Source organism: Mobula hypostoma, chromosome 19, assembly GCF_963921235.1.
Source record: "Mobula hypostoma chromosome 19, sMobHyp1.1, whole genome shotgun sequence".
In the NCBI taxonomy this organism is placed as follows: Eukaryota; Metazoa; Chordata; class Chondrichthyes; order Myliobatiformes; family Myliobatidae; genus Mobula; species Mobula hypostoma.
Window position 1 is genome coordinate 27,759,983 of NC_086115.1, and position 21,828 is coordinate 27,781,810.

Consider the following 21,828-nt stretch of genomic DNA (forward strand, 5'->3'; position numbering starts at 1 on the left):
AATCCATTTCAGCCTCACATTACATTCAAACCTAATGAAAGACCAGACTCACTGCTTTTGAGCACATTAACAAAAACAGTTGTAATGAGACAACGTGAAACAGAGGCCAACACTATTGACCAACAGTATCTGCAAACTTTCTGGACAGTTAAGCTAAGGTGGGCCACATGATCTCTCCACCATTATCAGCTGACCACTTAAACAATAGAGGGGACAACAAGATCAAGCGAGGCCTCCAACTCCTAAGAGACAATCTCTGGGTCCTGTGACTAAGTGTTTTTTTACATCAACAATCAAACCTCAATAAATTGTAATCTCCAGATCTCTCCCTCCTAGTCATGGAGCATTGAAACTTTAGTGGGAGCACTCTAATAGAAAAAGCTATCAAAAGGAGTTCTATAAAGCTTAATGTTCTCTCCGAATCATTCACTGGCAATTCAGAGAATGGCCCAAGTACACACCAAGAACATCCTAGGTCTGATCTCCTATCTATAATAAGTAAGATAGGTTCAGCCAAACCAATTACTACCAAGAAACAGTTAGGCAGTGACCCTGAGGAAGATGATATCGTGTAGATGCTGAAGCAGACAAGTTAAGGAGCATCTTTAGTTGAGATGCTCTGACAATCAAATATCCAGTCAACGGACAATTAAGTTTCACGTGTGAGTAACAGTCACATTCAGCAGACTGAACAGCCCATCTAAGGAACTACACCCGACCTATATCCTCTGCCCCTCCAAGAGGACCATAACCTTATCATAGGGTTTGGGGGTTTGTGTGCCTCAATGACCCAGAGGGCTATGTTGGCTAAAGGCAGGGCTTTATGCTTTGCCTCTTGGTAGGGTGACCCATGCCAAAACAGTCAAAGGGTAGAGGGCAGACTAAGAGTGGTCCACCGGTCCTCCAGGTTTGGGGGTTCAGTTCAGGGCTAACAACCCTGACTGGTAGAACAAAACTGTTACGGAAACAACAATGAAGCCCATATCTTTCTAATATTCATCGGAGTGTGACGATATTCCTGAGTCTCCACGCGGGACTTGCATGACGAACAGCAGTGAAAACTGAGCTACTGGCACAATGAAGGAAGCCCTGGGCACCAGCAGAGATGGAGGACCTTCATTGCTGCCCTAAATGGCAGTGACGCAATGGGCAGTAGGGAGAGATGTCCTCTGGAGGTGGGTCAAATGTCTCCTTTAATAAGCAGATAGTTTGAATAAATTTAAAATTGCTGAGTTTCCACAACAAATGTTGCATCTTTCTAAACTGCGTGTAGTCTGCCACCAGTTCAATTGGTTCTGCAGAGATCAGAATGTGCACCAATTTCTCCTGAGCACTTAGCTGCCTTGGCTGGGTTGATGAGGTGCCACAACTTACAGTGGGTAGGAGTAAAATACTTCCAGCATTTTTGATTTTAACTTTAGATTTCCAGCATCAGCAGTTGTTTTGATTTTCAAATACAATTAGGACCACCATTTAGGCTTGTTTGGCATGTTCTGTACTGTTGTGTTCTGCGCTGTTCTGCTGAGCAGAGTAAGCTTGCGATGTTGGCGCCAGAATGTGTGGTGACATTTGTCTAGCTGTCCCCAGGACACCCTTGGGTGTGTTGGTTGTTAATGCAAACAATGCATTTCACTGTTTGTTTCAATGTACGTCATTAAAAAAATCTGATATTGAAATTTTTTCTTCCTCAGCCGATGATGAATTTTTGCCCATTAACACTTCGGTGAATTATCTTCCAGGTAGCAAGTGAATTCATGTTGTTGCTGTGATTTAGCTCAGCTACAATATACCGTCAGGTGTCAAAATGGTTGTTGTGATGCGTCGGGTGTGCTAGTGTAGTGGGTAGTGCTTGACACTCTCACTTTCTGCTTCCACCGCTGGCTAGCAGTCTTGCGAAAAGCAGAACTGAAACGTGTACGTCTCTCCCTGCCTGTACCTAGCTGCTCCAACAGCAAGCCCGATGTAGCGCCTCCTTGCTGGTGACACTCAGAAACCGAACTCTTTTCAGACTCAGGCTGAAGCACAGAGGACCGGGGGGGGGGGGTCTGGTCCCTGCACATGCAACACGCAGGCCCACCAGTGTGCGGACATGCCCTAGTGCTCTTGAACCAGATCCCCGGCTACAGGTAAACAGCCCCACTGTCGTGTGGGCAGCCTCGGGGAGAGACAAAGATTACTGGAGTAAACCCAGACAGCAGATCCGGAGTGGAGCCACTAAGGCGGCTGGACGTTGTTGAACATCTTTCCGGCAGTGCCTGCAGCCAAGCTGGTGCCAAACGTATTGCTTCACAAGCTTTCCTTTGAACTACACTGGTGAGGCTGAGAGGGGGACCTTGATGACTGGGCGTCTCAGGATCTCCGTACCTTCCACCCAGGCTTGTGATGATTATGATCACCCATTGTCCTTCGAGACAGACAGATGCCAACCACCAGCAACCACAATACACCCTCCCTCAAACCTCAAGTTCATCCTTGACAGGCTATTGAAGGGGCAATTGGTGTTGGCATTCCAGTGGAAGTAAGGGGACATACTATCTGCTCATATACCCAGCCAAGATGAGGGCGTCTCCCTCATAAAGGCCTCTGGAGCAAAAAAAATCTCTGAAGTGCTGAAACATGATGGAGGACTTCTGGCATAAATCCACAACCTTGTGTGGGGAAAGGCCAGCATGCCAAAGGACGCAAAACACTACAACATGGTTCTCTTTAAGAAAGGCAATGAAATCGACTACAGTAACTACTGAAGCATGCACCTGGCTGCCTGCCACAAGGACAGGTGTTCACAGGGCTCTCCTCAACTGCCCTCTCATAATGATGATTCTATCCTTAACATAAGACGGGTGATTGATAAATTTGTGGCCTAAGGTAGAAGGAGTCAATGTTAGAAAACGTAGCACATTTATTTTTCAACATAGTCCCCTCCTACATTTACACACTTAGTCCAGCGGTCGTGGAGCATACGGATCTTGGACCTCCAGAAAGTGTCCACAGCAGGGGTGATCGATAAGTTCGTGGCCTAAGGTAGAAAGAGATGAGTTATACAGCTCTCATTCCATGCACATGCAGTTCAACTCTTTGAGTGATTATGTAGAAAGTTTGAGGTTAATAATTCATCAGTTAATAACTCAAAGGTCATTGATAAGTTCATGGCCTAAGGTAGAAGGAGATGAGTTATTAACTTCAAACTTTCTGCATAATCACTCAAAGCGTTGAACTGCATGTGCATGTAACGAGAGCTGTATAACTCATCTCCTTCTACCTCAGGTATGCAATCACACTATGGTAGCTGGACCGTCACACCAACCCTCTTCTCAATCTTCCTCACTGCAATTCTGTGTCTTTCTAATCCACACCCTGCAGTGGGGCGAGTGGGGGATCACCTTCTCTCCAGGACCAACATCACCCCCCCTTACCCATCATTGACTCATGTTGCAGGAGCAAACTGAAAGGACACACGGAGTTGGTGTTCAAATAATGGGGAATTTATTCAAAACTGGTGTGCACCAGGAGACCAGCCAAAACTGATCTACTTGAGCATGACTCATAGAGAAGTACAGCATAGAAACAGGCCATTCGGTCCATCGAGTCTATGCTAAAAGCATTTTAACTGCCTAATCTCATTGACCTGTACCGGGACCATAGCCCTACTATCCATGTACCTATCCAAATTTCTCTTAAACATTGAAATCAAGTTTGCATGCACCTAATATTCTAGCAGCTCATTCCCTAATCTCACAGCCTTCTGAGTGAAGAAATTTCCCTTCATGTTCCCCTTAAACTTCTCACTTCTCACCCTTAACCCATGACCTCTGGTTGTAGTCTCACCCAACCTCAGTGGAGAATGCTTGTTTGCATTTACCCTGCCTATACCCCTAACATTTTTGTATATCTCTATCAAACCTCCTCTCTATCTTCTACATTCTAAAGAATATAGTCCAAACCTATTCAATTTTTTCTTATAACTCAAATCCTCCAGACCTGGCAACATCCTTGTAAATTTTCTCTGCTCTCTTTCAACCTTACTTACATCTTTCCTGTCGGTAGGTGACCAAAACTACACACAATACTCCCAAGTTAGGCCTCACCAATGTCTTATACAACTTCAACATAATATCCCATCTTCTGTACTCAATACATTGATTTATGAAGGCCAATGTGCCAAAAGCTTTCTTTACAACCCGATCTACCCATGACACCACTTTCAATGAATTATGGACCTGCATTCCCAGATCCCTTTGTTCTACCACACTCCTCAGTGCCCTACCATTCACTGTGAAAGACGTATACTGCTTGGTCCTACCAAAGTGCAAAACCTTGCACTTGCCTGCATTAAATTCCATCTGGCACTTTTTCAGCCCATTTTTCCAGGTGATGCAGATCCCTCTGCAAGCCCTCCTCATCGTCCACCTACACCTCACTCCAGTTGAGCTTTCACATTCTAAATTGGTGAGATTACCACCAAAACTACATTTTGATAACAAAATGTTGGCGACAGGAAGGCTTAATTAAGTAACAGACTAGGTCCTGATTACGGAATAAAATGATTATCCACAGGTCTAACAGTAAATTTAATTTTCTATTACAGCAATGGGTGCACACTATCAATGATGTTCCTGAAGCTTGGGTTTTATTGCTGCTACATTCCATGTCTTTACTTTTGTCTGTGGTTCCCTGGTACGATATTAGTACAAACCCATCCCCATTTAATAGTTATTAGGCATCCGTTAGTCTCGTGAAACCATGGATTTGTGCCTTGGAAGGTTTCCAGAGCACAGGCCTGGGCAAGGTTGTATGGAAGACTGGCAGTTGCCCATGCTGCAAGTCTCCCCTCTCCACAACACCAATGTTGTCCAAGGCAAGGGCACTAGGGCCGATACAGCTTGGCACCGGTGTCGTCGCAGAGCAATGTGTGGTTAAGTGCCTTGCTCAAGGACACAACACGCTGCCTCAGCTGAGGCTTGAACTAGCGACCTTCAGATCACTAGACCAACACCTTAACCACTTGGCCACGCGCCAAGCCCTCACTATTCTTTCCACTACAACATCTGTCTATGCTTAAACATGAGCACTTTCATAGGCCGAGTTGTAAGCCAATCCAAGAGGATTTGCCTCACATAGAGTGTCTGAGATCAACATTCCCCAAGTGTCAACCCACACACAATGCTGGAGGAAGTCAGCAAGTCAGGCAGCATCTACAAGGGAAAATTAATTCAATGTTTCGAACCCCAACCTTTCATCAGGATTCGGTGGCACAAGATGGCGGAGGAGACAAGTTTTCAGGAAAGAGACTTCGCTGTGGTATTGAGACTGAAGGCTGATTTATACTTGTGCGTACCCGGTTATGCCATAGCCTATGCAAGTGGGCTACGCCATGGTGAGCATTTATACTTGTGCATTGGTGTGTCTGCGTCACTCTGCAATTCGGACATGTACACACGTGTGCACGTCATGTATTCGCACATCACGCATGCGCACACACCTGCCCGTGCAAGGCTTCATGTTCATGGTAGTCTTTCTCGGGGTAAACAAGTTTAAAGCAAGCGTCTTTTTTTCCTAAAAGCAAAATGTGTCCTCCATAATTTCAGAGGTCTGTAAAGCTTTATAGAAAGCATTGCAGCCAGAGTTCCTTCCCTGCCCTTCAGTCACCCAGTGGGAAGCTATTGCAGCGTGAGAGGAAATGCGATGCTACCAAGCGGACCAATCACAGTTGTTGAGGTCTGCGTTGCTGCAACGCGTAGTTACATTTTGGGAGAGGTGTGCGCCAGGCTATGGCATAGGGATCCGCGTAGGCACTGTGTAGGGTTCACATCTATGCCGTACCTATGGCGTCGATTTGACGCACAAGTATAAATCAGCCTTGACTGACCACATGGTCAAAGAGCCAGTGGGCAGCAAAGATCGCAAAAGGAAGCAGTGAGAGAGGGTCTCACTGAACTCCCAGAGAGGGGAGGAAAGCCTGTGCATGGTAGGCATACTCGAGGAGACATTGCAGCGGAGGAGCAAAATGCTGATCCAGATTTCTAGCATATGCATTGTCCCACATCCCCTACCAACTTTCCCACCACACATCACTGAGCTCCAACAATTAAGATGGACATCTTTGAAATCACCTCTGTCACCAAGAGGGCAGCGATGAACTATTCCAAATGCAGCCTTCTGCAGACTACTCAAAGACCAAGCCCGTCACCAAGCCCATTACTCACGTCAGTGATCCTCATGCTCTGACAAAAATGAGACGATTAGCTTTTTTTTGTCACATGTACTTCGAAATATACAGTGAAATGCATAATTTGCATCAATTTAAATCAGCAAGGATTGTGCTGGGCAGCCCACAGGTGTTGCCATGCTTCTGCTACCAACGCGGTATGCTCACAACTCCCTAGCCCTAACCGTATGTCCTTGGAATGTGAGAGGAAACCAAAACAACCGGAGGAAACCCATGCAGCCCTGGGGAGAACATACAAACTCTTCACAGGCTGTGGTGCGAACTGAACCCCGATCGATAATCACTGGCACTGTAAAGCGATGAGCTACTGTGCCTTCAGTGCCATAGTGTGCTTTGGAGTCACGGACAACAGACAGCAGGTACCTCAAAGCACTGGGGAAACACTACCAGCTAGGGCAGTGGTCCCCAACCTCCGGGCCGCAGACCGATACATTGCCGCGAAGAATGCAGCGGCGGCCGGAACGCACCCAGCACACCTTTAAGAAAAAAGCCGAAATAAACAAGCTAATTGATTAGGTGCTGCCCGGCACATAGATGTTGGCCCAGATCAGGGGCGACGCAATCAGCAATCGCCTCTGATCTGGGCCGACATTTACATGCCGGGCAGACCTAATCAGTTAGCTTGTCATATTTCAGCTTTTTTCTTAAAGGTGTGCTGGGTGTGTCCCGGCCACCGCTGTACCACTGCATTCTCTGCGGAACGGTATCAGTCCGCGTCCCAGAGGTTGGGGACTACTGAGCTAGGGAACATCCTCAGCAAAGAGACTAGTTACGTTCAAAGAGCTCTGGTGGACAGGCCATATCAAATACATGCATGACACAGGTTCCTAGAACAGGAGTCCTCAGCTCTATCCTAAGAGCTTCCCAGAACAAAGAAAAAAAAACAAGGATATTTTCAAAGACTCCTCTGAAAAAAGAACAATTTAATGTCTGTTTATTCATAAGAAACACTGGCCCATTACCCATCAAAATGGAGAGCGGGCACTCAGGAGGGTAGTGGACTCCTCAAGTCTTTACGGTAAGGGCAGTAAGAATCTATTCACAAAGAGGAGAACCAGCAAAAAAGTTCTGGGCTCACCGTCCCCCACCCACTCACAACATGGGTGCCATGACAGCAGAGGGGTTAGCGCGACCTGTGACCCTATTACAGCTCGGGGCGTTCCGGAGTTTGGAGTTCCATCCCGGTGCCATTCCGTAAGGATTCTCTGCACATCCTCCCCGTGGAATGTGCTGCTTTTCTCTGGCTGCTTCATTTTCCTCCCACGGTCCAGAGACATACCAGGCAGGTTCACCAGTCATGGTAAAATTGTCCCCTGGTTAGGGTCAGGGTTAATCAGGTTTGTCGGGGTTACTGCGGCTCAAAGGATCAGAACAGCCGACTCCACGCTGTATCACTAAATAAATAAAATCAACAAGTGCCTGCTCTACCAACATCAGAACCCGCAGATTCCACACAGGGCTCTTCATCCGCTTCTACCCTGTCTGAGAAATGGAGGAAGAAATTGGCTGTTGAGTTTTAAATACTTAAAAAAAAGCCCCATGCTTTACTTTGAAATATACTGTAGTTTGAAGGATGAAAACATTTGAAGGTATTAATTTCAGCTGCAGCTAATATTGTTAGAAAATAATGTCCACTTCTTGAGAACCATCACCTGTGAATACAGACATCAGCGATGGAACTCACTACAAGCTCTGTGGCAGCACAACTTACAACCAACCGAGGAACAGCACGTTCAAAGACCCAATCCGCAAACCCAACACCAAGGTTGGTCCACCAACCTCAGCTAGACTTCCATCTACCTGAAAGAATAATGAAGACAGGACACATACAATCAGATAGTCTTTTACAATAAACCAATACCAAGGAGCTATTTTCCTCAAAATTAAAGATTTAGAGGTTCAAAGTTAATTTATTATCAAAGTACGTATGCAGAATCCAAGTCTGGGATTTGTCCAGGCTGCCATGAAACGAAGAAACACCAAAAAAAGTAGTAAAAGTCGTTCTGTGAACTGTCTGCAGGACGTCACCATTGGTCATGTTGTTTGCCAGCGTGATCTTGAAAAATTATCTAACAAAACTGTGAGTGCATTGGCTTAAATTGTTAAACTCTAAATCTGGCCTAATTATACAGCACTGATAGCATATTGGGATCACAAATTAATCACTGCAAGCCTTACTGTGAGTTAGTTAGGATAATCACTACATAATTAGAATCATCAGTGTAACTACACAAATTCACAGATTGAGAAAGCAAGATTTCCATTTACATCTGTTCCAGGATCTCCCAGAACATTACACAGCTAATGAAGTACTTTTTTAAAAAAATCTGGTATGGAACCAGCAATGTCCAGGAACAGAAACTTCTAAAGAAAGTGGTAAATATAGCCTAGTCCATCATAGGAAAATCCCTCCACACCATAGAGTACATTTACATGGAGCACAGCCACAAGAAAGCAGCTTCCACCATCCACCACCTAGGCCACGCTCTCTTCTCGGTACCAGGAGCCTTTGGTCCCACACCACTAACAATTATTACCCTTCAATTATCAGGCTCCTAAGCCAGTGTGTATAACTTCACTCACCTCAACACTGAACTGATTCCACAACCTACAGATTCAATTTCAAGGACTCTACAGCCCAGGTGCCTCAGCATTACTTATTTTTTATTTGCACAAAATGCCTTCTTTTGCATATTTTTTTCCAATAGTGAAGAGCTTAGGACCAGAGGGCACGGCCTCCGAATGCAAGGGCATCCCTTTAGAACAGGGAAGAGGAGGAATTTCTCTAGACAAATGCTGACAAATCTGTAAATTGATGTAAACAGATGAGTGGAGGGACCAAGTCGCTGAATACATTTAAAAGTGGAGACCGCTAGGATCTTGATTAGTGAGGGCGTCGAAGGTTACAGAGTGAAGGCAGGGGGATGGGATTGAAAAGGACTTGATGGGGTAAACTGGGCTAATTCTGCTCCTACGTCTTTATGTATAGTTTTTCATATTTTCATATTGTATTTCTTTATTTTCCTGTAAATTCCTGCAAGAAAATGAATCTCAAGGTTGTATATGGTAATGTACACTCAGTGGCCAGTTTATTAGGTACCCCATGTACACTAATAAGGTGGCCACTGATTGTATGTTCATAGTCTTCTGCTGTTGTAGTCCTTCCACTTCAAGGTTCAATGTGTTCAACGTGTTCAACGTGTTATGCATCAGAGATGTTCTTCTGCACACCACTGTTGTACTTACCGCTCGTTACAGCACTGGCATTTAGGGCAGTAATGAAGGTCCTCCATCTTTGGCAGTGTTCAGGGCTTCCTTCATCGTGTCAGTATCTTCCTGTTGGTTTTCACTACTGTCAATCACACAAGTCCCAGGTGGGGACACAGGAATACCATTGCACTCAGATGTAGAAGGATTCTTCATTGCTGCTTCCTTAGCAATTTTTGTTTTATCAGTCAGAGTTGTTAGCCCTGAGGTGAACCCTTGATCCTGGAGGACCAGTGAACCACACTTAGTCTAAACTTTCGTAAACACAAAATACTCTGCAGATGCTAGAGGAAGAAGGGTCTCAGCCCGAAACGTTGGCTGTTGTTTCCACGGATGCTGCCCTACCTGCCGAGTTCCTCCAGCGCGTTGTGTGTGTAGTCTAGACTTTACCCTCCAATCTGTTTGTTATGGGTGACCCTGCCAACAGCCAAAGCGTAAAGCCCTGACTCCAGCCAACATAGCTTTCCAGGTCATCGGGCGTGCAAACCTCCAAACCCAATGACAAGGTTGTGGTCCTCTTGGAGGTATGTGTGGTTATTTGAGTTACTGTCACCTTCCTGTCGGCTTGAACCAGTTTAGCTATTCTCCTCGGACCACTCACGTTAACAGGGCATTTTCACTCACAGATCTGCCAGTCACTGAATGTTTTTTGTTTCTCGTATCATCATCTGTAAACTCTAGATACTGTTGTGTGTGAAAACCCCAATAGATCAGCAGTTTCTGAGACACTTAAACCACCCCATCACTTAGATCACATTTCTTCCCCATTCTGATGTTTGGACTGATTAACGACCGAACCTCTTGACCAAGTCTGCATGCTTTTTTTGCATTGAGTTGCTTTTTCCATTGAGTGGAGTTAAATGTAAATTCACATGGGGAAAATGAGATAGCAGTTGCCAAAGACATTCACTAAACCACCGTTATTATAGTAGAGGAGAAAATGGGTCAACAAAAGATAAACATCCATGTCATGCAAAAGACTGGTGCGGCCCCTTTGAACATCCAGAATGACTGCATCTGGAGACCTTAATAAATAAACATTTGTTTCAATCTTGCTGACAGTGACAATTTTGGAGTATGGATAAATCCATGTAAATGTTCAGATTGTATGGCTATCAAATCCACGTTACATATGACTGCCAAATGGGAATAGTCTTTAAACTAAATAAAAGTTACTTAAGTTATTTCAATGATCAACTAAGTCTTTGTTGCACTCAGGCAATAGAACAGAATTGTCCGAACTTGTTGATCTATGATCGGTTGTTTGTCGTATTTGTCAATGACAGTAGACACTTGTGTGCGGGAGAGTTTTTAAAGTGGAACTGCCATTGCACTGGGGCAGCTCCACATCCTCGGCCTCAGTGGTCCAGGTCCAGGTGCACAAGTAGTCGTCACAACTGGGGTCTTCCCTGGTTGTGTGAATTATCACTACTTCTTCTGTGTCCTGTCATGGTCTCTGCTTCCCACGAAGCGTTGCAGAATCACCTTCCAGGATGTCACTGTTACTCTTTTCAGCCCAGTCCCAGGAAGCTGACTTTACATGCTAGGACAGACATGTCCCTATCTCACCGGGGTATGAGGCCTGCCAGCTACCTTCACCTGGTTCAGCTGGCCTGTTGAAGTAATGTTGTTAATTTATGCCAACTATCTAAAGAACTGTACCTTGTTCAAGTTCACGTTTGTAATGTCTTTAAATAAGGATTAGGTAGACCATGGATCTGCGCCTGGTCGCAGATCTTCACTCTCCAGGGCGCAGGCCTGAGCAAGGTCGTATGGAAGACCGGCAGTTGCCCACGCTGCAAGTCTCCCCTCTCCACGACACCAATGTTGTCCAAGGGAAGGGCAAGAGCCGATACAGCTTGGCACCAGTGTCATCGCAGAGCACTGTGTGGTTAAGTGCCTTGCTCAAGGACACAACATGTTGCCTCGACTGGGGCTCGAACTCATGACCTTCAGATCACTAGTCCAATGCCTTAACCACTTGGCCATGTGCCCATACAAGATAGGGATTAAACATACAACAAAGCACATTATATTCTGGAATAGAAAATCCTCATTCAAATTATTGAACAGTTTAAATTCTTCACTCAAGTTTTATTTTACTGTGTCGTTATTTCAATTAGTTTTCCTATTAAAAAGCCATTTCATAACAGGAGTCACCCAAGTTCATTTTATCATCCAGCAGTAATGCTGTATCACAATACAAAAAGCATGTCTGTGGGTTTGATATAAAAATAAACTCTTGATAAACTACACAACCAAACAGAGGTAATTCTACTCAGAGAAATGTAAGCTTTTCCCCAAAACTCAGGGGCACAAAGCAGTTCATACCATCAAGAATCACTTCGATGTTTCAGATGCTACAAAACATATCGCAGAAACATCGAAACATTACAGCAAAGTTTTTGCAGAGCACGAGGAAAGAATGCTTTGCCCAGCATTCTTTTTCCTCTTGGCCTGTAAGCTTGAGCAATGACTCCTCATGGATGTTAGGATATTTAGTAGGGGGCTAGTATTAAATCCAATAGACAAATTGAGAAACCTATATTATACCACTGGTTCGACTGTGGATTTGGCTACCACTTTGAGGTGAAAAATGCAGAGAGGAGGGGAAAATAGATAAATACGAGTAAAATAAAATAATAGTAGGATACTTTAATGGGGTAAGATGGCCAAGAGGGGCTTGTGCAAGTTGGATTAGATTTGTACGTTCTAATCTTCAACGCAATTCTGTACCACTTCCAGTCTCCATGTTCTCCACAGTCGCCTGGATTGTCTTTCCAAGTGTGTCCAAAATATACAATCACAGATTTTCAGTAATGCTGAATTTGAGTCAAAAATGATTGCACCAATATCCAGGTACCCTTTAGACAATTTGCCACTGTCTTTGTAACAGCCATGAATCTGAATGCTTTAAACATGATAAATAATAAACAATCTGGTGTAGGAACCCAATGGAACAAACAACGTCTGTGGAGGCAAAGGGGCGGTGAACTTTTCAGGTCAAGATCCTGCAGGGACTGAGACTGTAGATGCAGTGTAAAGAGCTGGCAGATGATGGGTGGAACCAGGTGAAGTGGGGAGGGGGCAATGATCCACAGACTGAGTCAGGTGGGTGATCAGCAGAAACAGGTAAGGGAAAAAGGGGAAACAAATTGGACAGATGGAACTAGGTGGGGGGGGAGAGAGAAGAGAGAAAGCGAGGTGAAAGAGAGGTGGCAAGGTGTTAAGTCTCTGCCATCAACGCTCGGGCAACCACTCAATCCAGCGAACTAGGGCACGTGGGTCGCTAACTTCGGAACAAAAGCTTCACCAACCTGTTGATCGATTCACTTTTAAAAAATAACAACAACTTGGGATGCCTGCAGAAGCGAAATATATATAAACATCAACCAGCAGTTTGCAAGTTGTATAATTGCTCAGATCTTCAAGTTACAAACAGTATGTTAAAGCTAAATGGGTTTCAAAATGTATTCGTGTCCTTCAAAACTACTTGGCATTTGGATTGTAACTTGTTAACGTTTCTTCAAAACACTATTTATTTTGCGTAAGGAGCCAAGGTCCCTCCAACCTGGAACGTGAGTTGTACTGTAGTTAATACCGTAAGCTGTTCCAAGAGCACAGTGAATACCAGGGACCCGCAGTGGGGGTCCGATGGTACATTTACTTGCCCCGAAACAGTTAGACTGTTACCTCCGCACTCCGGAACAGCTGTGCAAGTGCGGTTGACTCAGTATCTTGCGGGGCGTCCCGCCGGAGCTGTCTTGATGTAGCGGCTGCGCAATTATCACAGCTGTCAGAGGTTCAACTGGCTTTCCGAGTGAAATAGCAATTTTTAGACATTAGCTGCCAACTGCTCACAGGGCCGACCCCTCGGACACGCCCACGGTCTGAGTTTCGGACTGTACCCTGACCTGGACATTACATTTATTGGCAGACCGCTGGGTTGCAACTTCCTCGCTGTCTCCTACACTGCCGGGCGCACGGACAGGGTTTGTTAGCCCCGCTCTCTCACCTTGTAACATCGCCTCCAGTTTCTTGCGGTCCACACGGAATCTCTCCTCCACCCAGTCCGGGTCAGTGCAGTGCGGGAGGACGTGGCCATCGTCCTCGGAAGCTGCGAGCGGCGAGTCGGTGCTCCTCTCGCTGTTGGAACCGGGGTCGGCGGCTCCAGGCTCTTGCAGCGGCAGGGGCGCCACCAGGTAGCCGCTCAGAGAGTCGCCCTGAGCCGCCATAGCTTGAAGCAGCGCCGCGCTCGGTCAGTTTTACTTCCAACAGGGGGCTGACCCGAGCCTGGCGCTGGAACTCCGCAACCACATCCAGTCTGCATCCAACTCTGACTCTCTCCCTCCTTCCCTCCCTCTCTCAACACTGCAGAGCAAACCCACTTCACAAATCCATCCGCACAATTCCACCCAAAGTAGTCCCATTGCAACTTAATCTGTAACCTATTAGAACAGTCATTCCGCAGTGAACGGACTCTGTCAACGACTTCAGCCAACGCTGAGAAACAGTTCAAACTGCTCAGCATTAACCCCTTTCTGTCTAAAATGTTAACATTTCGCGAAACAAGAGACTATGCTTTTAATTTTTATTTTATTTGTACGGTTTTTAGGCGGATTTTGGTGTGTGTGTGTTCTTCTTCCGAACTCTGGGTGAAGAAGTGAATGCACCCACCCCCACCCGCTCCTCCTCAGCTCGCCAAAATCTGAAGCTATCTCCACTTCCTAAAATATTTTAATCCTCATATTCAGAGCATCTTCATCTGGCGAAACTTTTTCCCACTTTCCCGGTTTAAGTTACCGCATTTGAAATAAAAACAAGAAATGCTGCTGCATTTGGCAGGTCCGGCAGCATCTTCCACCCGAAACGTTAACTCCGCTCCCCCACCCACAGATGCTGACTGACCTGGTGAGAGATTCCAGCATTTTCTGGTTTTATTTCAGAATAACAGTATCTGCAGTTTTATTTTGTTTTCATCTTTGGTTAAGAAAGTAAATGGTGCATTGGCCTTCATCAATCCTGGGAGTGAATTTAAGAGCTGAGACGTAATGTTGCAGCTATACAGGACCCTGGTCAGACCCCACTTGGAGTACGGTGCACCGTTCTGGTCTCCTCACTACGGGAAGGATGTGGAAGCCATAGAAAGGGTACAGAGGAGATTTACAAGGATGTTGCCTGGATTGGGGAGCATGCCTTATGAGGATAGGTTGAGTGAACTCGGTCTTTTACCTTGGAGCGACGGAGGATGAGAGGTGACCTGATAGAGGTGTATAAGATGATCAGAAGCATTGATCATGTGGATAGTCAGAGGCTTTTTCCCAGGGCTGAAATGGCTAGCACGAGAGGGCACAGTTTTAAGGTGCTTGGAAGTAGGTACGGAAGAGAAGTTGGGTAAGTTTTTTTTAACTCAAAGAGTGGTGAGTGCATGGAATGGGCTGTCAGCGATGTTGGTGGAGGCGGATACAATAGGGTCCTTTAAGAGACTCCTGGACAGGTAATAGAGAAAAGTAGAGAGCTATGGGTAACTCTAGGTAATTTCTAAGGTAAGGACGTGTTCAGCACAGCTTTGTGGGCCGAAGGGCCTGTATTGTGCTGTAGTTTTTCTATGTGTCTATCTTCACAATATACAGGACAAGAGAACAGGATTCCAATCCCATTTTGTACATGGCATAACCACTTTGCATACATTGTCCATAAATCAACACTTAAAAAAAAGAGTCATCAATCTTTTATGTTAGAATGTCAGACTTTTTTTTATTATTGTAACTATGAACATGCATCCTTCCTCGGGGTGTACTTCAGTGCCTCTACTGGTAATGGCCTATAATTGCAGTGTGACCAATTTACATGGGTAGTCTCATTTTCCAAAGGTGAAAAAGCCTACATTTATAACAATCCTTCCTGAATTAAATGTTCCAAAGAGCTTTGTTCAGTTCTGGTCACCTCGTGGAATGTGGAAACTCTGGAGAGGGTGCAGAGAAGATTTGCCAGGATGCTGTTTGGATTAGCGAGCATGCCTTATGAATATAGGCTGAGTGAGCTTGGGCTTTTCTCTTGGGGGTGAAGGAGGATGAGAGGTGTCTTGACAAAGATGTACAAGATAAGAGGCATAGATCAAGTGGAGATCTAGGACCTGTTTTTTTCTCAGTGCAGAAATGGCTCATATGAGGGGGCATCATTTTAGGTGATTGGAGGAAAGTATAGGGAATGGGTTTTTTTTGGGCTGTTTTTTTTTTCACACAGAGGGTGTTGGGTGTGGATCACACTGCCAAGGATGGTGGTAGAGGCAGATACATGAGAAACTCTTAGATAGTCACGCAGATGATAAAAAAAAATGGAGGGCACAACATCATAGGTGAAGAGCCTGAACTGTGCTGTTATGTTCTGTTCTACAATAATGGAGGCTTTTTGCAGCAAAAATAAATTATGCACAGCAAGGTTCTAAATTTATCACAAAGATATAAATGAGCAGAAAATCAATGTCTGTGATATTGCCCCAGGGAGAAATATTACTAGAGAAGAGGGCCAGACAGTCCGTTTGAGTAGTGGTGTGTGTATATACATCTAATTGAGAGAATAGATTAAATATTACATTGATGATACCTGAGAGCCCAGTACTGCCTCGGTGCTACATCACAAAATAGCTGTGATTGTGCTTAAGCCACTGGAGTAAGTCTTGAACCCATAACTTTTGACTCAGATGTGAGCATCACCAATGAACCAAGGCAGAACGATACTAAGCCAACCGCCTGCCCCTCTTCCATGCCCGGGTATCCTTGAAGAGGGAGAATGCAGTATCTATGGGCACCATGTGTTGGGGTGCGGGAGAAAGTTCTAAGAATGGTGGACCCTGCAGGAGCTTGAGTGTTCTGTAGATAATAGTAATCATATTTTGATTTGAAATGGTAAATAGTTTTATGAACCTCTGATAATTACATTGATTTTTGTGAATGAATTAACTTCTGTACATTTGTTTAAAAAAAAGCAGAGTGATCGAAATTTGGAACTGAAAGTTAGTAGGAAGGCGATTGACTGTAAGATAGAAACTAATTCATTTTGTAATTCAATATACTGTAAGCCTCTGGCCATGTTTTACTTGGATAGGAGATTAATTTGGTGAAAAACTGCTAACTACTACTGATATTAAAACCACTTTGAATCCTCACTGTCCATCAAGAATGTGGAAGCTCTCAATCTATCAGCTTGACTTTAACAGTGAGTGAGAGCCACTTTTTTCAGTCAGCACTGCAGGTTCCATGAAGCCAGGGATTCTGTGAAATGCATTGGTGCTACGGTTCAGTTGTTTTGTAACAAGTTTCATAGGGTCCTTTTGGCTTTGTACAGCCTCACAAATATCACTCAGCAAATGTAGACCCTGGAAAGACAGCAACCCAGTTGATCAAGTCAAGATTGTTCAATGTCATTCATCAGTACACAAGTGTAAACGAGACCAAAGTAATTGTTACTCCAGATCCAATACAGCATAAAAAATACAACAAGCATAAAGAACACAATAAATATAAATGCTTAAGTTTAGCTTATATACATAGACTGATTGTATGTATATCAGGTGATGCTAGGTACGGGAGTATCTGTACATAAGGTGACAAAATGTATCTAGATTAGTAAAGCACTTCCTTTACACCAAAGAGATACCCATGCAATCTGAGTCGTTTTGAAAGTCTTAAAGCTAGCCTAAGCACTCTGACAGGAAATGATAAAGTGGTGGCGGTCGGGTGCATTCGTGGGTGGAGGTGTTGATCAGCCTGACGGCTTGGGGGAAGTAAATGTTTTTGAGTCTGGTGGTCCTGGCATGGATGCTACATTGCCTCTTCCCTGATGGGAATGGGACAACCAATCCATCAGCAGGGTGGGTGGATCTTTTATGATATTGGTGGCCTTTATCCAGCACCTTTCTGCACTTGTTGACAACTCATAGAGATGTTCAATTTTCTTTAGAATTATTATTTAATGTGTAAAGATATTTCTATTTTATACATAAAACATGCAAGTTTAAATCTTCTGCACACATATGCATCTATTGCCAAGTAATGTTTTCTTCATTAATTTTCAAATCGATGTTGATAAAGATCAGTCGGAAATTGACGTTTTGATTGTTGGTTGTCCATCATATCCGGTGATGACAGGAAATCTGTTCGGGAGATTCTCTAAAGTGGAAAAGCCGTTGCACTGGGGCAGTTCCACTCTCTCGACCTTGGAAGTCTGGATCTAATACTTATACTTTTATACTTTATTGTCGCCAAACAATTGGTACTAGAACGTACAATCATCACAGCGATATTTGATTCTGCGCTTCCCACTCCCTGGATTACAAATATTAAATATTAAAAATATTAAAAATAGTAAAAATTAGTAAATATTAAAATTTTAAATTATAAATCATACATAGAAAATAGAAAAATGGAAAGTAAGGTAGTGCAAAAAAACCAAGAGGCAGGTCCAGATATTTGGAGGTACAGCCCAGATCCAGGTCAGGATCCGTTCAGCAGTCTTATCACAGTTGGAAAGAAGCTGTTCCCAAATTTGGCCGTACGAGTCTTCAAGCTCCTGAGCCTTCTTCCGGAGGGAAGAGGGACGAAAAGTGTGTTGGCTGGGTGGGTCGTGTCCTTGATTATCCTGAGAGCACTGCTCTGGCAGCGTGCGGTATAAAGTGAATCCACGGACGGAAGATTGGTTTGTGTGATGTGCTGCGCCTGTTCATGATCTTCTGCAGCTTCTTTCAGTCTTGGACAGGACAACTTCCATACCAGGTTGTGATGCACCCTAGAAGAATGCTTTCTATGGTGCATCTATAAAAATTAGTGAGGGTTTTAGGGGACAGGCCAAATTTCTTTAGTTTTCTCAGGAAGTAAAGGCGCTGTTGGGCCTTCTTGGCAGTGAACTCTGCTTGGTTGGACCAAGTCAGGTCATTTGTGATATTGACCCCGAGGAACTTAAAGCTTTTGACCTGTTCCACTTGTGCACCACCGATGTAAATTGGTTCGTGCAGTCCGCTACTCCTTCTGAAGTCAACAACCAATTCCTTCGTCTTGCTGATGTTGAGGGATAGGTTATTGTCTTCGCACCATGCCACCAGGTTCTTAATTTCCTCTCTGTACTCAAACTCATCATTACCCAAGATACAGCCTACAATTGTTGTGTCATCAGCAAACTTATATATTGAGTTTGATGGAAACTTGGCTACACAATCATGGGTGTACAGTGAGTACAGCAGGGGGCTTAGTACACAGCCTTGTGGGGCACCGGTGCTCAGAGTCATTGTAGAGGAGAGCTTGTCCCCTATTTTTACAGCCTGGGTCCTGTCTGTGAGGAATTTGAAGATCCAGCTGCAGATCTGAGTGCTAAGGCCCAGGTTCCGGAGCTTAGGAATCAGTTTATTTGGAATGATGGTATTAAAGGCAGAGCTGTAGTCAATGAAAAGGAGCCTTACGTATGCGTCTTTATTCTCCAGGTGTTCTAAGGGGGAATGTAGGGCCAGAGAGATGGCATCTGCTGTAGACCTGTTGCTCCGGTAGGTGAATTGCAAAGCGTCGAGGTTGACGTGTGCCATAACCAATCGCTAGAAGCACTTCATAGCAATTGATGTCAGAGCCACTGTTCAATAGTCATTCAGGCATGCCACCTTGCTCTTCTTGGGACTATCGTTGCCTTCTTGAAACATGAGGGGATCTTAGACTGAAGCAAGGAGCAGTTGAAGATGTCAGCAAACACTCCAGCTAGCTCGCTTGCACAGGCCCGGAGAACCCGTCCCGGGATGCCATCTGGGCCCGTCGCCTTCCTTGGATTTATCTTCAGGAAGGCCCTTCTAACGTCCTCCTCGGTGACGATGAATCTTGATGCCACCAGGTCCGGTTCATCCGGAGGGAGCGGGATGCTCCTCTTCTGTTCGAATCTTGCGTAGAATACGTTAAGTTCGTCAGGAAGAGAAGCGCCACAGTTATTGATATTCCCAGCCTTTTCTTTGCGCCCAGTGATCTCATTTAGACCCTGCCATAGTCTACTGGTATCCCTTTGGTTAGCCTGTACTTCCAACTTGGCTCGATATTGCCTCTTGGCACCCTTAATGGCTTTCCGGAGTTCACGCCTGGATTCCGTGTAGCAACTGGTATCCCCAGACCTAAAAACCGCAGCTCTAGCCTTTAAAAGGGACTTGACCTCATAATTCATCCAAGGTTTCCGGTTAGGAAATACCCGGATTGTTTTGCAAGACACACAGTCCTCCGTGCATTTTCAAATAAAGTCCATGATAGCTGAGGCATACTCATCAAGGTTAGCTTCCAAGTCCTTGAATACTAACCAGTCCACCAATTCAAAGCAGTCACGGAGGACCTCATCCGTTTCCTCTCAAACGCGACACTACTTTTGACACCGTCACCTCCCGCTTCAGTTTCTGTTTGTAAGCCAGGAGAAGGAGTACGGCCTGATGGTCTGATTTTCTGAAGTGAGGTTCTGGGACGGAACGGTAGGCATCCTTGACTGCTGTGTAGCAGTGGTCAAGTATATTGGGGCCTCTAGTGGGGCAGGAGACATGTTGGTATAACTTTAGCAGCACCTTTCTGAGGTTGGCCTGGTTAAAGTCCCCGGCTGTAATGAGCAAAGCCTCCAGATACCTGGTCTCAAGTTCACTGATGTTTGCATACAGTATGTTCAGAGCACACTCCATGTCCGCCTGGGGGGGAATGTAGACCGCTGTCAGTATGACCGAGGTGAATTCCCGTGGCAGATAGTAGGGACGACACTTCACCAACAGGTGTTCCAGGTCCGGGCTGCAGGAGCTTGTCAGTGCCACTGTGCCCGAGCACCACCCAGTGTTGATCAGTAGGCAGACACCACCTCCCCTCGTCTTGCCCGAAGACGCCGTGTGGTCCATCCGATGGATTGAAAATCGCTCCAGTCGGATGACACAGTTGGGGGTGGCGGGGGAGAGGCAGGTCTCGGTGAAACAGAATACACAGCAGTTCTGCATCTCCCTGCAGTAGGTGAGTCTCCCTACCAGTATGAGTAGTGATCACATCTGGGGTCCTCCTTGGTTGTAGTGAATGACCATGACTTCTTCGGTGACTCATCGTGTCCTTTGCTCTTCACAAAGCATTGCAGAACCCTCTGCCTCCCCATTGAATTTCACTGTTGATCTCATCCTCCTAGTCTGCCCGAGCTGACTTTGCATAAGACAGGCATGTCCCTATCTCACTGGGGTATGAGGCCCCCCGGCTACCCTCACCTGGTTTATCCTGCCTGTCGAAGCAGTGTATCAGGGAGTGGCCGCTATTGCATGCCAACAGCTGCTTGAAACCACTGGTGAGAGCTGAGTGTCCAGTGGGGACCAAAGATGAGTGAGCTGCCCCAGAATGGACACAACAGTCCCCTTTACCAGAGGCACTGCCCCTCCCTGGGCACCCCATACACACATCTGGAATTTACAATAAATGAAAAATATCAAAAAGTGTGTATTAAATCTGGTTTTGATATTTGATTTTCCATTCTTTTGGCTTGTATTCACAAAATGTCTTGGGGCACATTTCTACTTCCATATCAGTGGTCTGTTCTTTCATTGTCATTATTGTCGTACTCCTCCTTCTCATCAACCGTGTCCAGTTATGTTAGAAGACCTCACTAGCCCAGGTTATGTAGAAGAAGAATTGGTCAGCTTTTCTGCTCCTAGTTGTTTCCTAATGTTCTCAGCTGGAAGCCCAAACAAGTTCAGGCTTGTCCTGGAGAATCCATGGGCCAGTTTTGTTGTGAGGGTATACTCCACTCGCAGAGATCCGTCTTTTAGAGAGGAAGCTGTTGGTTAACATAAAGGACCCTATGGCATCATTCAAAGAGCTGGAGCATTTTCCTAGCACCCTTATGAAAAGTTATCCCTCAATGTACACCATAGATTAACTGTTAAATTAATTCAATTTCAATAAGTGGAAGATTTCAGCATGTCATCTCTTCAAAAACCAATTCATTGGTTCATTTGGGGCATACTGATGATGAGACAAAGCTCCATAAAAACGCACACTCATTCTCTTGCAGCCTCGTAAATAAGGTTTATCACTATCGATCCCAAGCCCTTTCAATGAGAGACCTATTATGAATCAGAGCTTTCACAAACAACCAATGTGCAAAAGAAGACAAATCGTGTAAATAATAAAAAGTAACTAAATAATTTTACAACTCTTGTTCTCAGTATTTTTTTATTTTCCTGTAAATGCCTGAAAGATACATACTTAGATAATAGATTTACTTTGAACTTTGAAGAAGGATGAGTTTAGACACTTATCATGAATTGGTGATTGTCACCCGTCATATAGGTTCCTGATGAC

The 21,828-nt window shown here is 44.9% G+C and overlaps 1 protein-coding gene across 4 annotated transcripts in view; it reads right to left on the reverse strand.

The window, feature by feature from the left end:
* The window catches only part of LOC134358918 (protein bicaudal C homolog 1-like), a 355,666-nt gene extending 341,830 nt beyond the window's left edge, over positions 1–13,836 (reverse strand). For all 4 annotated transcript variants that reach the window (XM_063071587.1, XM_063071586.1, XM_063071590.1 and 1 more), the window contains exon 1: positions 13,509–13,836. In XM_063071587.1, the coding sequence (XP_062927657.1) occupies positions 13,509–13,728 (220 nt within the window). In that variant the 5' untranslated portion in view covers positions 13,729–13,836. The remainder of the gene's footprint in view (positions 1–13,508) is intronic.
* Positions 13,837–21,828: the final 7,992 nt, after the last annotated feature.